Source organism: Triticum urartu, chromosome 5A, assembly GCF_056163025.1.
Source record: "Triticum urartu cultivar PI428250 chromosome 5A, HENAU_Tu73, whole genome shotgun sequence".
Lineage (NCBI taxonomy): Eukaryota > Viridiplantae > Streptophyta > Magnoliopsida > Poales > Poaceae > Triticum > Triticum urartu.
Genome location: NC_141877.1, coordinates 22,415,860 through 22,433,194, shown reverse-complemented (window position 1 = coordinate 22,433,194; position 17,335 = coordinate 22,415,860). Strand labels below are relative to the sequence as shown.

Below are 17,335 nucleotides of genomic sequence, written 5' to 3'. Positions count from 1 at the left end.
AGAATATGCATTTTCATCGTATGCTTCCAACTAGCAAAATTAGTACCATCAAAGTAAGGACCTCTACGGTGGTAATTTCCCTCGCTATATGTCATACTCTCTTAGGTTGTGAAACCAAGGCTATGACCACCAAAAGCTATGTAAATTAAAGCAAATGGAGACCAAAGCTCTGATACCACTTGTAGGATCGAAAGTATGTCTAGAGGGGGGGTGATTAGACTACTTGACCAAATAAAAATCTAGCCTTTTCCCAATTTTAGTTCTTGGCAGATTTTAGCAACTTTGCACAAGTCAAGCAAACAACCTACACATGCAATTCTAAGAGTATAGCAGCGGAAAGTAAAACAATAGCATATGAAGGTAAAGGGCGGAGTTTGGAGGGAGCAAATGCAATGTAGACACGAAGATTTTTGGTGTGGTTCCGATAGGTGGTGCTATCGTACATCCACGTTGATGGAGACTTCAACCCATGAAGGGTAACGGTTGCGCGAGTCCATGGAGGGCTCCACCCACGAAGGGTCCACGAAGAAGCAACCTTGTCTATCCCACCATGGCCGTCACCCACGAAGGACTTGCCTCACTAGGGTAGATCTTCGCGAAGTAGGCGATCTCCTTGCCCTTACAAACTCCTTGGTTCAACTCCACAATCTTGACGGAGGCTCCCAAGTGACACCTAACCAATCTAGGAGACACCACTCTCCAAGAGGTAACAAATGGTTTGGTGATGATGAACTCCTTGCTCTTGTGCTTCAAATGATAGTCTCTCCAACACTCAACTCTCTTTCATAGGATAGGATTTGGTGGAAAGATGATTTGAGTGGAAGGCAACTTGGGGAAGGCTAGAGATCAAGATTTATGTGGTTGGAATGGAATATCTTGACCTCAACACAAGTGTAGGTGGTTCTCTCTCAGAAAAAGTATGTTGGAAGTGTAGGCATGTTCAGATGGCTCTCTCCATGAATGAAGAGTGGGTGGAGGGGTATATATAGCCTCCACACAAAATCTAACCATTACACACAATTTACCAAACTCGGTGGGACCGAATCGTGAAACTCGGTCAGACCAATTTAGTTCATTATGTGACCGTTAGCATTTTCGGTGGGACCGACATGTCAACTCGGTGAGACCGATTTCGTTAGGGTTAGAGCATAACTTAATCTCGGTGAGACCAATTACACAAACTCGGTGGGACCTATTTTGGTTATAGACAAATAGAGAGTTGGTCAGGCAAACTCGGTGGGACCGATTCGCTCATCTCGATTGTACCGAAACGTTACGAAAGGGAAACAGAGAGTTTGCATTGTAATCTTGGTGGGACCGATCACTCATCTCGGTTTGACCGAAACGTTACGAAGGAAAACAAAGAGATTACAATCCCATCTCCGTGAGACCGAGATCCCTACCGGTAAGACCGAAAAGACTAGGGTTTCTGGCAGTGGCTATGTCAACTGAACTCGGTGGCGCCGGATAGACAGATTCGGTGGGGCCGAGTTTGACTTTTGGTTTGGGACATATGTGGATGTGAGAAAGTAGTTGAGGGTTTTTGGAGCATATCACTAAGCACTTTGAGCAAGAAACTAATTAAGCAACACCTCACCCCCTCTTGATAGTATTGGCTTTTCCTATGGACTCAATGTGATCTTGGATCACTTAAAATGAAAAAAATGTAGAGTCTTAAGCTTTGAGCTTGAGCCAATCCTTTGTCCTTAGCATTTTGAGGGGTCCACATTTCTCATCCATGCCATGCCAATCATTGAGCTTTCCTGAAATGTTTATCTTGAAGTAGCATTAGCTCAATGAGCTATATGTTGTTAGGAATTACCAAAACCACCCAGGGATAGTTGCACTTTCAAACCATTATCTATATCTGTCAATGATGTTGTGCTGTTCACCCAGACCTTTGGCCCTTAATCATTGGTTCATTAAACAGGCGCTGCAGGTCTTTGGAGAGGCATTTGGCTTGCAGGTCAACTATTGCACAAGTCAATGGCGATCATGATTATAAAACCTAACCTGGACAAGCAGCGGTGAGTGAGATCCTTGGATGTGACATCGACACTTGCCCGTGCAAATATCTTGGGCTTCATCTTGAGATCAACCCTTTGACTAAGAACCAGTGGAAGATGATGCTTGATCAAGTGTGTGTTGTCATTCCTGCCTGGCAGGAGGGCCTCATCCAAAGGTCTGCGCGGCTAGTCCTAGTCAAGGGCATCCTTTCTGCTAGACTTGTGCACCATCTTCTAGTCATGGATGCCCATGCTTGGGTGTTTGAGGAAATGAAGAAATAGTTGAGAGCTTTCTGTGCGACCAGTGCGAATGAGATCAATCGACGAACAAAAATGCATTCATTTGCCTCAAACTTTAGAGGGGCCCATTTAAGACTTGATTGAATGATTAATTACCCAACAGGGGAAAAGAGCTTTTGTTTCCTCTCATCAAGATAGAGGGCGAGACTCAAAATCTTGTCCTGAAGAGCATGGACGTTCGAGTCCTCTTCAAGGCATAATATGCAGTTCTAGTCCTGGGCAACCCATATACAAAAGACCCATCAAAGTTTTTAACTTTGACTCACTTCATTTACAAATACAAAATTGTTGATTTGGTTAATTTAGTTATATGGATAGCTAATCTTTGGGTTGGCTTGGTACGTGAGCTGGGTTCAGAATGTCGTGAGACAGATCGGTCCATATCCGGTGTGGGCATTAGAGCATTGACAGGACTTTTCCCTAGTACGAGAGGACTGGGAATGTCTTTTACAAGTTTTGACTCATTTTTGACCCATTTGGATCATCCTGATCGTGCCGCCGTGGAGTCTTATCTTTGTCTGGCTCTGATCTCCGGAAGAAAAAAAGGATCTAATCAAAACTGAAAGAACTTATTTTTAGGATTAAACAGAAGGTTCGCTCGTACCTATTTTTTTATCCCCTCGAACAAATCGAAATGATTGAAATTTTTCTATTACTTTAGCTGGATTATTCGTGACTCGAGGAAGAGGAAACTACAAGAGTGAAGACTAGTAGGGTCTCGTCTTTTGTCATTCTTTGCTCCCTTTTCACTCAATGATTCCTTCGAGATGTGTCTGGTGGCATGGGACAATGTGTGCAAGCCTAAAATGTATGGATGATTAGTTGTTAAAAACTTGAATTTCCAAGGTGTTTCTCTTCGATACAGGTGGGAATTGTTGGGTAGAACCGAGCGACCATGGCAAGGATTGCCTATGCTTTAAGGATGACAGGGCTAAGAGGGAGTAGAGTGCATTGTGCAAAATACTCTAGGAGATGGGTGCATTGTGATGTTTTGGAGGGACATATGGATTCAAGGGTACTCGGTACGTGGCATTGCCCCTGGTTCCGTATCACGTGAGCATGCAAGTTGCCAACAGGAGATCTTTTTGCATGAGATCTTGATTGACTCATGATGGGTTTCAGCCAATGTTGTAGGTCATTCAGGTAATGCAAATATGATCAGCTATGGCAATGCAGTGCATACTGTGCAGAGAGACTCGACAATGTCTGCTGCCTTTACCACCTCCGTTCCCAAATATATGATGTTTTGGCAGGCTAGCGTCATATATTTTGGAACGGAGGTAGTAGATGGCAATGGTCGTGTATTGGCACATACTGTTGATTGTTGAGAGTGGTTGGTGCTAGGTGTTTGGAGTCTTTTGAAGGAGAGTAGAGTGTTATAGCAGGGTCGTGTATCGGCGCAATCAGTTTACTGTGTTCTGTGTGAGGGCAATACTTGTTTCCTTGCAACCTCTTGCACTTGGGGCTATTGGGCACCCTTCAAGTGTAATTCGTTTGCTGGCTTGGCTTTGTAGCATAGGTAACAGACCTCCGACTGACGTGTCAGGCATGGCTTGAAGGCTCATATGTAAAAATGTTATGTTTCCCTTCAAGAGGAGGATACCATTGATCGTATTCTCATCCATTGCGTCTCCGCAAGAACTGTATGGCGCAAGCCGTACTAATCTCATCCACCCCCGTGTAGCCCTCCCGCTAGGGTGGCTCGGGTGGAAACCCTAGCGCCCGCCGCCGGGCACGTCCATCCTTCCCTTCCCCTCCGCCGCCGCTAGAGGAGGTCACCGGGTGAAGCCCCAGGCGGCTGATGGCGGCGGCGGAGGCTCTCTTCTCTTCCCTCCCGCGCCAGATCGGTGAGGCGGGTCACCCATGGCGCCGGGACGCTTTCCCCTGATCTGCGTCGCGGCGTCTTAGGCGACGGCGCAAGGTGACGGCTTGGTGCTGGGCGGGGGCGGTGGAGCTGCTGGACTCCGAGGAAGATCTGGTGGCACCGGCCGTTCGATGGGCTAGCGGGGTTATGGCGGCCTTAGTTGCGGTGGCCAGCGGCTCGGCCTATCGGCGGAGGCTAGATCCCCGGGCGGCGGCCCTGGAAGGTGGCGGCGGGTGAAGCTCGGGCTTCCCGCGGCGGCATGGTGTGGTGCTATCCCTATCCAAAGCGGATTTGCATCGCCGATCTCGTGGTTTTGCCGCGGATTGGTTCAGATCAGATATGGTGATGAGCGTGCGGGGTCCATCTCGGCGGCTCTCGCGCTTTGGCGAGGTGGGGTGGGAGCCCTCCTCCCAGGCTCCAGTGGTGGCGCATTCAGGCAGTGGCCGGTGCGCCAGGGCTCCTACGGTGGCACTGCCGTTGCGGTTGGTCGCCGGATCTAGGCGGCTAGATCTGGGGCTTTGAAGGCGGTCGAGATAGTGCACATGTTGTCGGGTGGATTTCCTGGGACGGATCCGGGTTAAAACTTGGTCTTCGGTCGTTGGCCGGAGCCGATGATGACGATGCCCTTATAATTGTTTCCTTCATGAAGGCATCATCAAGGTGAAGCTCCCAGCCCCACCCAGTACCTCCGGGGGAAATCCTAGATCAGCTGATCGGATGACGGCGGCATTCATGTGTCGTTACCCTCTTGGGGGCGGCATTCTTGGAGTTGCACTCGGGCTCGAGGGACCAGCGGATGGCGGATGGCTTCTTCGGTGGAGCGGTGTTTATTTCTACATATTCATGGTGGTGGTTCTCGGCGGCATGGAGCAGTGGAGGCTTGGCGTCAGATGTGTGGCGATGGACAACGCAGGAGGTCGATGTTGTCTGGCGTCGTGGTGGCGTCGATGGCAGATAGGCCTGACAAGGTCGATACGTCAGTACATGCTTTGAGGATGGATTGAGGGAAGACGGAGGTGGCGGCCCTTTGCAACTTGTGCGTGTGGTACTCACTAAGAGTGCGCCGGACCGGAGTGTTACCCAGTCCCGCCTATGTGGCTTTGGATGGGGCATCCGGCGTTAGATGTTAGGTTTTTGTGCGATGTCTGTTTGGTATTTGGCCCGGATATTCGACACACCTTCATCAAGAGGATAGGAGTAGCGACAGGTGTCGTCTAGATGGTGACCTCAGACTTACTGTTGTATTTCTTTGTAAGGTCTTTGTGAATAATAAATAATATGACCGTATGCATCTCCAAGATGCAGAGACCGGGGGTGTTTCCTTCTCTTTTTTAAGTCTTTCCTAGAGTTTCAGCAGACGGCCCCCAACCCCTCCTCATAAGACTCGTCGGAAACATGGTGGCTCTCAGCTGGGAAAGGGATCCGGAAGGCGAGAGGAAAGGGTTTGATTCATTGGTTATACTTGTACGTTGGAATATGTGTAAACAAAGAAATGCCAGAGTGTTCGGCAGTGTAGCTCAACTGAGAACGGGGATGCATTGATTGAAAAGTAGCTGGTGTTAGGTGTTCGGAGTCCTTTTAAGGAGAGTAGAGTGTTATAGCAGGACTGGTGTCTTGCAGTGTATTTTGGGTGACCACAATGTCACCTTGTTAATTTATGTTGTCTTGTAGGAGTATCAAATATGGTATTGTACGTAAATTTTGGTACTTGAAAAACCTGAAAACTAAAAAATGCGTGCGCACTATTTGGACATATCGAACGACCACTCTGTCACACATATGCATGTGTATTTTTTGTCTCGTAGCGCATGTTGATGCTGGCATTAAATGTGTTCACACTAGTCCCATCAGTTAGAGAAAACAGATCATGTACTTTTATTTCGGGATTTCAAATTGTTTTAAAGCCGTATCTTTTAAACCACATGTCAGAATTCAGTCTTGTTTTCACCATTGGATTCATCGCGACGAGATCTTTGAAACTAGATTCCGCGTGGATATGTTTCGACGAAATTTTTTTAATGCCAACTTTGGTGCTATATTGTGCAACTAAAATACTGCATTGTGCAATTTTAATACTACATGGTGCAACTTTTTTTTAAAATCAGTTGGCTTGTAATTTATTCTAATTGTACACACATTGATGTTTTAGTTGGCTTATAATGTAGTCTAGTTGCACACACATTAATGATTAGTTGCCAGAAGGACTAGTTGCACACACATATGCTCAGTTGGCTTGTAATTTAGTCTAATTACACACATATTGATGTTTAGTTGGCAGAACACTACACATAGATATGCGTAATTGATGCCGCAATGTAGTCTAGTTGCACACACATTGATATTTAGTTGACAGGACTAGTTACACATATATATGCTGAGTTGACGCGGCAATGTAGTCTAGTTGCACACACATTGATGTTTAGTTGGCAGGACTATTGGCACACACATATGCTCGGTTGGCAAGGGAATGCAGTCTAGTTGCACACACATTGATGTTTAGTTGACAGAAAGACTATTGGCACACACATATGCTCAGTTGACATGACATGTAGTCTAGTTGCACACATATTGATGTTTAGTTGGCAGGAAGACTAGTTCGTCGAAACATACCCATGTGGGATCTAGTTTTGAAGAACATGTCGTGAAGATTCCAACTGTGAAAACAGATCGCAATTCTGATGTGCGGACTAAAAGTTATGCCTTTTTAAAATTCTGAAACCATAAATAAATGCATAGAAGAACAAAGTGCATGCATCAAAAGATATGGCTGTGTTGCTATTTAATACGTTGCTGAAAAATGGATTAGACGAAAAAGATTTCCTAATTAGGAGAAGGGGCAAAAAATTTCCTTAAATAACCGGCCGCTCGCTAATCATACTGGGCGGCTCCCTGAAAAAAGTCATGAAAACTCATGTGCCAGTTAACCCTCTGGGTCCATACAGAAGGAGTACGACGTAAAAAAAACAAAGCCTCGGGGCCCACACGGAAAGGAAGTCCCGCATCCTCCGTTCACCTCTCTCAGATCGGCCGGCCGGCGGCTCTGGAGAAGACTCGCCGGCTGCTGGAGGAGGTGGACGCGCTGACCTCCGGGTTCTACGACGCCTTCGTGCTCTGCGGCATCCCCTTCCCTGCTGAATCCCTGCTCCATGCTTCCTAATTATTATACAGTATTGTTACCCAACCAAAGCATAATTCAGTTTCCCATCTACTCCACTATTATACTACTTCAGTTTACATCTCTTCACAAAAAATATTAGTATCTACTGGCACCCAACCCAAGCAAATTTCATTTCCCAATCTACTATCTATTGCAGTAAGTGCTTCCATTAGAATTTCTTTAGACATATTTTTGTACCTTCCCATGGTTCTGTAGCTGTGGAACTTAATTTACAGAATGACTGCACAGTTCATTCCATCATCTAATTGTTCACTGAAAAAAAAAACTTGCTTACTGCATTCTGCTGATTGCTGCTGAGTTTCTGCATCTTTGTTGATGGTTGTGTTGGTGGGCAATCACAGAACTCGGGCAACTTCCTGCACGGCGGCGCGACAGGGTCGCTGCTTGACTTGGTGGGCTCTGCTGTCTTCTACACCACTGTGGCACAAACCAGGGGCTTGCCACTAGGGATAAACGTCTCCTACCTGGATGCTGCATTTTCGAATGTGAGTGACTTTCGTACCGAATTGAGTGTGAATACATTTTGGTTCTTCAACATCCCTTTGCTCGATCAATTCACATCTTAAAAGGCTATTTTCCAACTCTGAACGTTAATTCATTGTAGTTTATTATTACAGAGGAATGAGCTCATGCAATAACATTGTCTCTAATGCCCCATGTGTTGAAGATATGTTTGATATCTGACGGTGTGCCCGGTTTTGTTTATATTCACATACAGAGCCAATAGTTTGTAGATTCACACAATTGTACTCCACTCTGCTACCACTAGGTAGAGATGCCACTGAAGATAATAAATCATTGTTTACGTGGCAAATCATGTTCATATATCAGGATTTGTTTAGTTTATACTCCATTCTCATTAAGAATGCTCTAGTGCTTAAGCCTGATCAAGATATAGTTGCTGGTCTTTTTTTCCAAAGTGCATGGATGACCATGCCAATCCTGACGCAAAATTTGAGTTGTCAGTGCTTCACTTCTGAAGTTCTTGCAATTGTACAGTAATTATAACAGTGTATGTTGCCATTTGCAGGTAGAGATTGATATCGGAGCCAAGGTGCGCGCCGTAAAAGCAGTAGGAGTGGCTACTGCGGAACTGAAGAAAAAATCTGGCAGAATCATCGCTCAGGCCCGCTATTCCAAGTATATTGGTGCATCTAGTAGACTGAAGGCGACCCTGCCATGTAAGTTGTAAGCCTGTATGTAATTGACCTTGTTTATACTTGGCAATCTTTATGAAATAGAATAATGCTATCTTGGAATGGAAAATATAAAAACTAGTTCAGTATTTTGTTACATGATGTTAGGACATTACAAGGACCTTTGCATGCTTTGTTGCAGAAATAAAATCAATAGAATTATGTATCCCAAAGAGCAATACTACCTGACAAAGGCACCGTGAACATATAAATCTGATTACCAAAGGCTGAAAGCAAAAACCTCTGAGGAAATTTTGAAACAAGATGATCTCCATAACTGCGAGCCTGGTGTGAGTCTCTGATGTCGTAAGCCATCTTTCTCAAACCGACAATTCCTAGCATATCTGACATTTAAACTACCTCTGTTTTCCACTAAAAGTCTAGTTATACCAATCAGAATTATAGGTATTCAGACTGATACATGATATGTGTAGTGTATGAGACAACCCTCTGCTATCCTGTCCTCCCATTGACTTGTTCTTCAACCAGTTATCTAGAAGAAAATTTCAGCAGAATTATTGTATGCTAAGAACAGATCTTCCGTCTGGAAAATTGCTATTTGAGGCTCTTTCAAGAACCAGTTTTGCCATGGTTATGGTCTCAGAGAGTTTATTATCCTAGGTAAGAAATATTCTGTTTTCTACCAGCCTTTTGTTTGGCTTTTGTTGTTTATATATGTTATGAGCTCTTCTCCTTAACTATTGAATGAAATCGGGGTGAATATTCTGCCTCCGCTCCAGAAAATACTAATAAAAAATTTGTTTTCATATCATCTGTTGCCTCCGTCCAGCTGTTGCTACAACGTAAAAAGACATTATCTGGCCTCTCTGATCGTTAGAATTTAGGCAACCCAGCTGTCCTTGGAAAGTGGAGTCCCTTGTGTAGTAGTTAATTCCATGGCAGGTAGCAGGGTCCTCCTTGTTTGTTGTTGTTGTTGTTGTGGTGGTGGTGGTGGTGTGGACTCGGCCGTCATGGCATCGTAAAATCCTCTTACATATCTCTTTGATGTTGTCATTGATTCCATGCTTAAATTGTGTCACTGCTTACTTCAGTTCGTTCAGGTAGATGTCAGATTAGTAGCTATATATATGCCGTCATGTTTACTATGGTTTTGTCCTGCACGAATGCATGCTTTAGGCCAACATCTCTACCTCCTGTTCATCAGGTCTAGACACCATGGAAAGGTGAATCCTTGGGCAGCTTATCTCCTTACCATGTTCCTCATGACCACCATCATAATCTCTCATAGTGCAACTGCTGACGAGCAAGACCACATTTTTAAGAAAAGGAGGAGGACCCTCGGCCTCTGCATCTGGACGATGCATGCAGCCATTTTATTAATTATTCACACAAGACCTTACAAAGTCATACAACAGTAATACTAAAGTCACCGTCTAGGCAACATCCGTCGCTACTCCTAACCAGTTGATGAAGGGGCGCTGATAGTCTGGGCCTAATACCAAACAAACCTCGCATCCAAACCTAACATCGAAGACCTGAAGTCCCAAACAGGACGCCTGCCGGGTATGGGATACCTACCAGTCCGGCGCACTCCTCAACCGGGACGCTTGCCGGGTATAAGGCCGCCGCAGCCACCTGCCGCCAATCCATCTTCAGTGTTGTACTGCTGCATCTATATCTTGCCTGGTCTCGCTGCCGTCGACGCCACCATGGCGTCAGACAGCTCCACCGCCCTGCACTCGTCCATCCAGTCGCATCCGTCGTCGATATGCAGCTCCAGCTTGGAGCAGCGCCAGTCAAATGCTCAGTCTCTCGCCCACAGGCTTCATGATGGTGCCATGAAAAATCACGGATTCTTGCAAGGTAGTGACGGCACCCTGCCGGACGAGGTATTTGGCCTTGTCATGTGCTATGTCGACTTCAACCGGTCCAACTTTGACGAGGTATTATAAACAACTTTTTATTTATAATAAGTTGGCCGTATGCATCGTTCTGATGCAGAGGCCGGGGTGCCCCTCTTTTTGAAAAAAAAATGTGCTATGTCGACTTCAACCGGTCCAAGTGCGAGAGCTGTTTGTCTACCCTACTTCGTGAGTGTCGCATGTCCTTACACCTTGATGGCAGGTGCATTTTATGATGCATGCGTCCTCAGATACTCAAACGAATCTTTCTTCTCCGTTGCCGACCTGTCCGAAAACTCAAGTGTGGGGAACGACAGTAGTATCTACGCCCATGACATGGATCGTATGAATACAGCACGGGGGAAGCTGATAAACCGCCTGTCGTTGGAGGCGGCTGGATCATCACTGCGGTTCGCGTACGGGAACGAGACGTACACGGATCCGCAGATCAACTCACAGGCGATGTATGGACTGGTGCGGTGCTCGTGGGACTTGGCACCCAGTGAGTGCATCAAGTGTGTAGATGACGCGCACAGGTGGGTGACGATATCTGTTCCTAACAGCACTGCTGGTAGCTTCAAGGGGTACAGCTGCTATGTGAGATACAGCACGGATCCGATGGAGATCACCACCGCTCCTCCAGGTTCAGTATTTCCCCTTCCCTTTATAAGATTAGATTCGTGCATGTGTTGCATATAGGCAACAAATTAAGTCATGCGTTTGTATCAGGAGCTGCATCAATTTCGCGGAGCTGAAAGTGTAGAAAACGGCAACTGATCATTGGCATGTGTGCGGCTGCTGGTTCAGCCTTGTTGTTGATCGGCCTAGGCACCTAGGTATGGTTCATCATGCATCGGCGGGATAAAAGGATTGAGGAGATGGAAGAAGACTTGTTCGATGATGAGGCAATGGCGAACGATTTCAGGAAAGGGACAGGAGGACCCAAGCGATTTCGCTATAATGAACTGGCCACGGCCACGGGTAACTTCTCAAGAGAAGGAGGTTTTGATTCTGTATACAAAGGATTCGTCAAGGACTCGAAGCTTGATGTGGCAATAAAAAGAGTGTCCAAGAGTTCAAAACAGGGGAGGAAGGAGTATATCTCCGAGGTGATGACCATTAGCCGGCTTCAGCACCGCAATCTCGTGCAACTCATTGGCTGGTGCCATGGCGGCGAGCTCCTTCTTGTCTATGAGCTGATGCCCAGTGGCAGTCTCGACAGTCACCTTTACAGTACGCAGGATGTATTGACGTGACCGGTCAGGTAACTTCTTTTCATGCAGACATTTTTGGAAGCCCGGATATTATGGATCGCTTAACCTTTATTGGTTGTTAAACATGGTGTGCATGGGATTTATTTCTATTCTCAGGCATGAGATAGTGTTGGGGATCAGCTCAGCGCTTCTGTATTTGCACCAAGAGTGGGAGCAATGTGTATTGCACCGGGACATCAAGCCGAGCAACATCATGCTGGACACGTGCTTCAGCGCCAAACTTGGCGACTTCGGGCTCGCAAGGCTCGTTGACGATTGCCATGGGTCGCACACGACAGAGCTCGCCGGCACCATGGGGTATATGGACCCGGACTGCATGGTGACAGGCAGGGCCACCACCGAGTTAGACATCTACAGCTTTGGCGTCGTCCTACTCGAGATAGCCTGTGGACGCAGGCCTGTCGTGGTCCTGCCAGATGACAGTGTGATCCACCTGGCTAAACGGGTGTCGGAGTTGTGCAGCCAGGGAAGGGTCCTTGACGCTGCGGACTCAAGGCTGATCGGGGAGTTCGACGTCCGGGAAATGGAATGCGCGATCATCGTCGGGCTCTGGTGCACTGCCCATGACCGGAGCCTGAGACCTTCCATTAGGCAGGCCACCAGCGTGCTAAGGTTCGAGGCTCCACTACCGAGCCTCCCCACAAGGATGCCGGTTGGCCCACCAGGCTCTCTTCTTCCATCTTTGCTTGTTTCTGATGACCATAGCAATAAAATTAGCAGCACGCACCTCAGCTAGTCAGGTCCACTCATGCTCTAAGCTGTTAATGGATTCATGGTACATGGATCCTCTGCCGATTGAGAAAAGAAAGAAAGATTCTAGGTATTTATATGCATTATCAATGGCAGAGTGAGTTTAGCTATAATGGATAAGAGGATGTGTGCAATTTAAATATGTTGAGAATAGCAACTTGTATTACGAGGATGCCAAAAGGCTACAAAAGAATGCCAAGAGACTAGAATGTGAAAGGCCAAAGGACATCAATAATATAACTCTAACACCCCCCCCCCCCCCCCCCCCCCCCCTCAAATTCATGGTGGGTCCACAACACTGAGTTTGGAGAGGTGAAATCCATGTTACGCTCTAGTCTGAGCCTTCGTGAAGAAGTCCGCTAGCTGTAACTCAGAAGGCACATACTGAAGAGCAACAACATGATCCTGCACAACAACACGCACATAAGAAGCATCCACACCAATGTGTTTGGTAAGCTCATGCTTCACGGGGTCCCGCGCAATACTGATAGCACCTGTGCTGTCTGATAGGAGGGCGGTAGGTGTAGTAACAGAAACACCAAAATCCTCTAGTAACCATCGTAACCAAGTCACCTCTGCTGTCAGAAGAGCCATAGCTCGCAATTCGGTCTCTGCACTCGAACGAGAAACTGCAGTCTATTTCTTCGTCTTCCAGGAAATGAGAGAACCACCAAGAAAGACACAGTAGGCAGAAAGTGAACGGCGATCCATAGGATCACTAGCCCACGTAGCATCCGAATAGGCCTGGAGCTGTAACGAGCTGGAACGGGGAAAAAAGAGATGATGAGAGATCGTGCCACGAAGATATCGTAGAACACGAAGAATGTGACTATAGTGAACTGAAGTGGGAGCAGAAACAAACTGACTCAGAATATGTACAGGATAGGAGATGTCCGGACGAGTGACAGCAAGATACACAAGACTCCCAACAAGATGGCGATAACGCGTCGGATCAGACAAGGGCTCACCGTCAGAAGCACGAAGATGGACATTGAGCTCCATAGGAGTCTCAGCAGTGCGCTCATCACTAAGAGCCGCACGAGTAAGAAGATCCTGGATATACTTTTCTTGGGAAATAAAAAAGCCACCAGAGGTGGAGGAAACCTCAATCCCAAGAAAGTAATGAAGAGGACCAAGATCAGACATAAGGAACTACTCATTGAGACGGGCCTTAACAAAGGCAATGTACTCAGAATCGTCGCCAGTGATGATCATGTCATCAACATATAAAAGAAGAAGAGTGTGGCCACGAGCAGAAAGGTGGACAAACAACGCTGGATCGTGATCACTGGGTGAAAAACTAGCAGCAGTGACCACAGAGGCAAAACGCTCAAACCAAGCGCGGGAGGCTTGATTAAGGCCATAGAGAGAGCGACGAAGACGACAAACCATGCCATCAGGAACTGAATACCCAGGTGGTGGCTGCATATAAACCTCCTCACGCAACTCACCATTAAGAAAGGCATTTTTAACATCAAGATGTGACACAGGCCAATGGCGAACAGAGGCCACGGCGAGAAGTGTGCGAACAGTCATATGGGCCACAGGAGCAAATGTCTCATCATAATCACGACCATGCTCCTACTGAAAGCCACGAGCCACAAGACGAGCTTTATAACGCTCAAGAGAACCATCAGAGCGAGTCTTAATCTTATAGACCCACTTACAAGTGATGGGACGAACATGGGGAGGAAGAGAAACCAGATCCCATGTACCGTTGCACTCAAGAGCGGCAATCTCCTCTGCCATCGCTAACTGTCATTCAGGATGAACAAAAGCATCACGATAAGGGTAGGCTCAAGTACAACCGAAAGGCCATATTGGCTAGGAGAATAGCGGTCAGGAGGAGGGCAAGGTCGAGCCCGAAGACCATAAGTCGGCTAGGATGAGGAAGACGGTGCACGAGAAGTAGATGGCACGTCAGTAGATTCATCTATAACACGTCGATGACGGGTATAATGAAAAGGAAAAGTGGGATGAGAAGGAACCACTGGAGGTGATGGAGATGGAGAAGACATCGGTGATGAAGGAGGAGTGTCATGCAATAAGGAAGGAGAAGACGGTGTCGGATCTGCAATAGTGGGACGAGAAGGAGGAGTAGGAATATGAGGCATAGAGTGAGGTGTATCAGGAAGCGTGAGAAAAGAGATATCCTCTACTGAAAAGGTCGAAGAGGATGGTCGTGGGTAGAATGGACGAGACTCATCAAAAGTCACATCCCTAGAAATACGCATCCGTCGACCGACAGGATCCCAACACCGATAACCCTTATGCTCATCACTATAGCCTAGAAAAACACACTCGACAGACTGAGCGGTTAGTTTGGTGCGTTCTCGGGAGGCAAGGAGAACATAACAAACACAACCAAACAACCGAAGAGCGGAATAATCAGGAGAATGATCAGAAAGACGCTCTAGAGGAATACCTCCCTGTAAAGCAGATGAGGGTTGAATGTTTATGAGATATGTGGCAGTGGAGACAGCCTCAGCCCAGAAATGAGGCGGAAGAGAGGCGGCAATCATCATCGCACGAGCTGTCTCAAGAAGGTGACGATGCTTGCGCTCAGCCACACCATTCTTTGCGTGAGCACCGGGACAAGAGAACTGAGTAAGAGTACCCTCCTCGGCAAGAAAACCACGCAACATTTTGGAGATATACTCGCCAGCAGAATCAGCACGAAACACACGAATAGGTGTAGAGAACTGAGTGTTGACCATGGCGGCAAAACGCTTATAAATAGAGAGTACCTCGCTACGAGAAGACATGAAATAAAGCCAAGTGTAGCGAGAGAAATCATCTATAAAAATAATATAGTAGCGATGGCCCTCTTTGGAAGAGAAGGGAGCCGGACCCCACACATCTGAATGTACTAAATCAAAAGGGCGCTGAGACACCGACTCACTAGTAGGATAAGGTAACTGAACTTGTTTACCAAGCCTACAACCCTGACACTGTAAGGAGACATCTCCTGAGACAGGCCCCAGAAGACCACGACAAACTAAAGACGATAGTCGAGAACCACAAAGGTGACCAAGTCGATGATGCCACTGCTGGAAGGAGCTGGTAGATGAAGCAACGAAGGCAGATGGACTGGCGAGTGTGGTGGTAGCGGAAGGAACATTAAGCCAGTCCAACTCCCAAAGCCCTTGAGAATCATGATGGCGCGGGCCAGCCCCAACCAGAGCCTTCGTGTGCCGATCCTGAATAGTGCAAGAATCAATGTCAAGAATGACACGACAACCAGAATCAGTAAGCTGTCGCACAGAAAATAGGTTCATGGTAAGACGAGGCACATGAGGAACATCTGGAACATAAAAGGAAGATGTGGCAAGAGTGCCTTGACTCGCAACAGGAAGAGGAGTACCATCAGCAGTAAGAACATTAATAGGAAAATAGAGAGATCTACGAGAGGACAAGACAGAAGAATCAGATGACATATGAAATGAAGCTCCAGAATCCAGAACCCATGGGGATGTACCTGACTGTTTAGACTGTGGTTGCTCAACACTAGAAGCACCAGTCACAGAGCCTGCAGTACCTGTCGAAGAACCTGAAGCAGCAAGTAGACGCTTGAGCTTCACAATATCCTGCTCAGTCAAGGAGATAGTAGACGACGTCGAGGAAGAAGCATGAGCCCCAAAAGAAGAATTGTGCTCCCTATTACGCATATCACGCTTCTTCTTCTTCTTGAAGCAGTCAGACTCAGGGTGACCATCCCTGTTGCAGTAGTCACAATGAGTACGAGGACGAGATCGGCCTTCACGAGAGCGGGCCTCACTACCCGGAGGAGTGGGCAGTAGCGGCGGAGCACTGGAGCGAGAAGACACTGGGGGAGTAGCAGCTCGAGCAGCGAGCACAAAGGGAACCTGAAGCAAACCAGCACCACGGAGGCGAGTCTCCTCAGCACGAAGCTCAGAAAGCACCTCAGAAATAGGAACACGGGCACGAGCAAACAACTGAGCACGTCGAGGCTCAAACTCCCCACGAAGCCGTGACAAGAACTCATAGACACGCTGAAACTCCAAGTCTGATCTCACAGTCTGGCAACACGGGCAAGTGCCACAAACAGTAGTGCGAAGGGAGTCAAGCTGGCGCCAGATAACAGAACTCTGAGTGTAGAACTCATCAATAGTGGAGTCTCCTTGCTGGAGAGCATGCTCTTGACGGACCACAGACAAGTAGAGAGCATCACCGGAGGGCTGATAGCGCTGGCGAAGATGAGACCACTTCTCAAAGACAGTACTGAGGCCCATAAACTCAGAAGCAAACTGAGGTAGAACACTGGCAGTGAGGACAGCCGCAGCACGAGCATCATCATCGCACCACTGAGTGTAAGCAGCCAGAGCATCACGGTAAACTGAAAGAGCATCCGAATCATCCAAGACCTGCTGGTCATAAGCAGCAGCCGCATCATCAGCAGCAACCGTGGCTGCAGCCCTATCAGCATCAGAAGCATCTGCGGCAGGAGCCGGTGGTGTCGGCGGTGGCGTAGGAGCCACAGGAGGCACTGTGCGCGGAGGACAGGGGACCTCGTCGGATAGAACACCCCAGAGACGAATGCCACGCATGTGAATGCGCATAAAGTCAACGAACTCAGCATAGTTAGCCCCATCGAATATCACCTGACAGCGCGGGATGGCGACATAGCCAGATGATGCGGAAGACATGGTGCTCCTTTTTTGTCCTTTTTTTTGGAATTAGCAAAGGTCACCCAAGAGTCAACTGGCCAGGACAAGACCGGTCAGAACTACCAACAGATCAATCAGACGAAAAGCCAGCCAAAGGAGAATAACCACGATCTGAAGCAATAGACAGCCGCACGTGAAACGGCAACAGCGAGCGCGGACAACCGCGTAAGACAGCAGCGGCGCGGACGGGGCCGGCGGCCGGCAGCAGCGGTGCAGA

At 47.4% G+C, this 17,335-nt stretch overlaps 2 protein-coding genes and 2 pseudogenes across 3 annotated transcripts; 3 read left to right on the top strand and 1 right to left on the bottom strand.

The window, feature by feature from the left end:
- Positions 1-7,084: 7,084 nt before the first annotated feature.
- Positions 7,085-9,609, top strand: LOC125529835 (uncharacterized). Of its 2 annotated transcripts, none has more exons than XM_087522490.1 (3): positions 7,085-7,337; positions 7,690-7,833; positions 8,379-9,609. In XM_087522490.1, exons 1-3 carry the CDS (start codon positions 7,317-7,319, stop codon positions 8,538-8,540), a joined length of 327 nt encoding a protein of 108 aa, XP_087378616.1. In that variant the 5' UTR covers positions 7,085-7,316; the 3' UTR covers positions 8,541-9,609. The 2 variants fall into 2 exon arrangements, 1 of the variants encoding a protein (XP_087378616.1); XR_015603182.1 differs by having other exon boundaries at positions 7,094-7,483.
- A 1,013-nt stretch (positions 9,610-10,622) lies between these two features.
- Positions 10,623-11,183, top strand: LOC147967621 (antimicrobial ginkbilobin-2-like protein). Its single transcript, XM_087523194.1, has 2 exons — positions 10,623-11,054; positions 11,136-11,183. The coding sequence occupies exons 1-2, from the start codon at positions 10,623-10,625 to the stop codon at positions 11,181-11,183; spliced, it is 480 nt and encodes a 159-aa protein (XP_087379320.1).
- A 222-nt stretch (positions 11,184-11,405) lies between these two features.
- On the top strand, positions 11,406-12,474 carry LOC125529834 (L-type lectin-domain containing receptor kinase IX.1 pseudogene; annotated as a pseudogene).
- Positions 12,475-15,367: 2,893 nt separating this feature from the next.
- On the bottom strand, positions 15,368-17,097 carry LOC147967620 (uncharacterized; annotated as a pseudogene).
- Positions 17,098-17,335: the final 238 nt, after the last annotated feature.